The sequence below is a fragment of the Penaeus chinensis genome, chromosome 38, assembly GCF_019202785.1.
Source record: "Penaeus chinensis breed Huanghai No. 1 chromosome 38, ASM1920278v2, whole genome shotgun sequence".
In the NCBI taxonomy this organism is placed as follows: domain Eukaryota; kingdom Metazoa; phylum Arthropoda; class Malacostraca; order Decapoda; family Penaeidae; genus Penaeus; species Penaeus chinensis.
This window is the reverse complement of record NC_061856.1, coordinates 1908028-1910527: the sequence shown is the minus strand read 5'-3', so window position 1 is coordinate 1910527 and position 2500 is coordinate 1908028. Positions and strand designations below refer to the sequence as shown.

Here is a 2500-nt window from a genome sequence, read left to right as displayed (position 1 = left end):
AATCTTATGTAGAAATAAATGAATGAAAATAGATAGATGCATGGATGAATAATAATATGAATAAGAGAAATAGAATAAACGTATACAAACGTAACCGAACAGGAGAAACAGATACAAACGAACAAGAGAAGGAGATAACTCGGTAAATAAGAATAAATAAGAAAATCAATAACAGACCGCTCTCACGTTTTCCTTTCAGCCTCTTTCAGAACAACTCGATCAGCCTGGCACGGGACTGCTTCTCGCGCTATCCTCGCCTCACCCTCCTGTAAGTTAATAGTTCGTAGGAAAAATGTATACATTTGGATACACACACACACACACACACACACACATATATATATATATATATATATATATATATATATATATATATATATATATATTCATATATATATATACATATATATACATATATATATACATATATATATATATATATATATATATATATATATATATATATATATATATATACATGTATATATATATATATATATATATATATATATATATATATATATATATATATATATATACATACATACGTATATATATACATATATATATATATATATATATATATATATATATATATATATATACATACACATATATGCATATATGTATATTAATAAAACCTCGCCATTTTAAAGAAAAGGTGTCTCCATACAATTCAATGTTGATCTGCAACATAGCACTGAGCTTAACCCTTACCATTAACTGCACCTCATGCATGCATTTCGCAATTCCCCGAAGACGGACAAAGACACCGATACACATTTTAGATTTGAAGCAAAAGTTCTGCAGACCATGATTCCGCTTAACCCTTTTTCGTCTCTAATTAGCCACCTGGAAAGCAACAACCTGACCCAGCTGCCAGATGGCGCTTTCCTCGGCCTCAACCACTTGCGCCGCCTGTAAGTCGCTGCAACTCGGTCACTCGACTGACTGGACTGACGTGGGGAGAGGAAGGAGGGAGGGGGTGGTGGGGAGGAAGGGAGGAAGGGGTGATGGGGAGGAAGGGGAGGGGGTGATGGGGAGGAAGGGGAGGGGGTGGTGGGGAGGAAGGGGAGGGGGTGATGGGGAGGAAGGGAAGGGGGGTGATGGGGGGAAGGGGAGAGGGTGATGGGGAGGAAGGGGGGAGGGGTGATAAGGTGGAGGTGGTGGAGGAGGGGGGAGGGAAGAAAGGGTTGTAGGTGAGGGGAGAGAGAGAGACGGGGCAATGTTGGCAGATAGATTGGGGAAGGGAAGGGAGGGGGTGGGGTGGGGGAGGGGGGAAGCATAGACGGGATGGGTGGGGATGAGGAGAGGGAGAGAGGGTGATAAGTGGGGAAGATGAAGACGCGCGGCCATGAGCGGCGGAGGGCAAGAGAGAGCAGATGGTCTCGTTTGCATTCTCGTTACGTCGGCGTCGTCCTCAGCGGCGGTTTATATATATATATATATATATATATATATATATATATATATATATATATGTGTGTGTGTGTGTGTGTGTGTGTGTGTGTGTGTGTGTGTGTGTGTGTGTGTGTATGTATATATATATATATATATATATATATATATCCTCTCTCTCTCTATATATATATGTCTATCTATCTATCTATCTATCTATCTATCTATCTATCTATCTATCTATCTATCTATCTATCTATCTACCTATCTCATACATCCATCCACCAGCTACTAACAACAAAATCCCCATTTATTCCGGTGTCATTCTCAACAAAATCACGAATAATTAATGAACTCAAATTCCCCTGTCCGATAAGAGTGATTTCCCATTAAGAAAAACGTCACTGAATCTCTTGCAATCAAACTGTTACTGGATATTTTAATGAGAGCTTTTGTGACCTCCAACCGTTGGCAAGTCGATTATAATTACTATCGTTTCGGTCTCTGTAGATCTCTTTCTCTGTCTGTCTCTTTTTTGTATGTCTTTTATTTCTCTTTCGCAAATTCTCTCTCCTCATCTCTCCTCTCACTCATCCTCTCTCTCTCCGTCCTCATCGTCTCTCTCCTCATCACTCTCCTCTCTCTCCCTCGTCTCTCTCTCTCTCTCCCTCCTCACCCTCACCTCCTCTCATCTTCTCTCTCTCTCTCTCGTCTCTCTTCCTCTCTCTCTCTTCTCTCCCCCTTCTCTCCCACCTCCTCATCTCTCTCTCTCCTCGCATCTCCTTCCTCAATCCCTCTCTCTCTCTCTCCTCTCATCTCTCTCTCTCTCTCTCACATCTCTCTCTCTCCTCTCTCTCTCACTCCCTCTCCTCTCCTCCATCTCTCATCCTCATCTCTCTCTCTCCTCTCACCTCCCACTCTCTCTCTCTCTCTTCTCTCTCCATCTCTCTCTCTCTCTCTCTCTTGCCTCTCTCTCTCTCTCCTCCCTCTCTCTCCTCTTCTCTCTCTCACTCTCTCCTCCATCTCGCCCCCCTCCCTCTCTCTCTTCTCTCTCTCCCTCCTCTCCCTCCTCTCACTCATCTCTCCTCTCTCACTCCTCTCC

General features: G+C 42.3%; 1 protein-coding gene across 1 annotated transcript in view; it reads left to right on the top strand.

Annotated features, from left to right (window-relative positions):
• Positions 1-2500, top strand: part of LOC125045810 (relaxin receptor 1-like) — a 93899-nt gene that overhangs the window by 51175 nt on the left and 40224 nt on the right. The window contains exons 7-8 of the mRNA XM_047643304.1: positions 200-268; positions 789-920. Coding sequence (XP_047499260.1) covers positions 200-268; positions 789-920 — 201 coding nt within the window. The remainder of the gene's footprint in view (positions 1-199; positions 269-788; positions 921-2500) is intronic.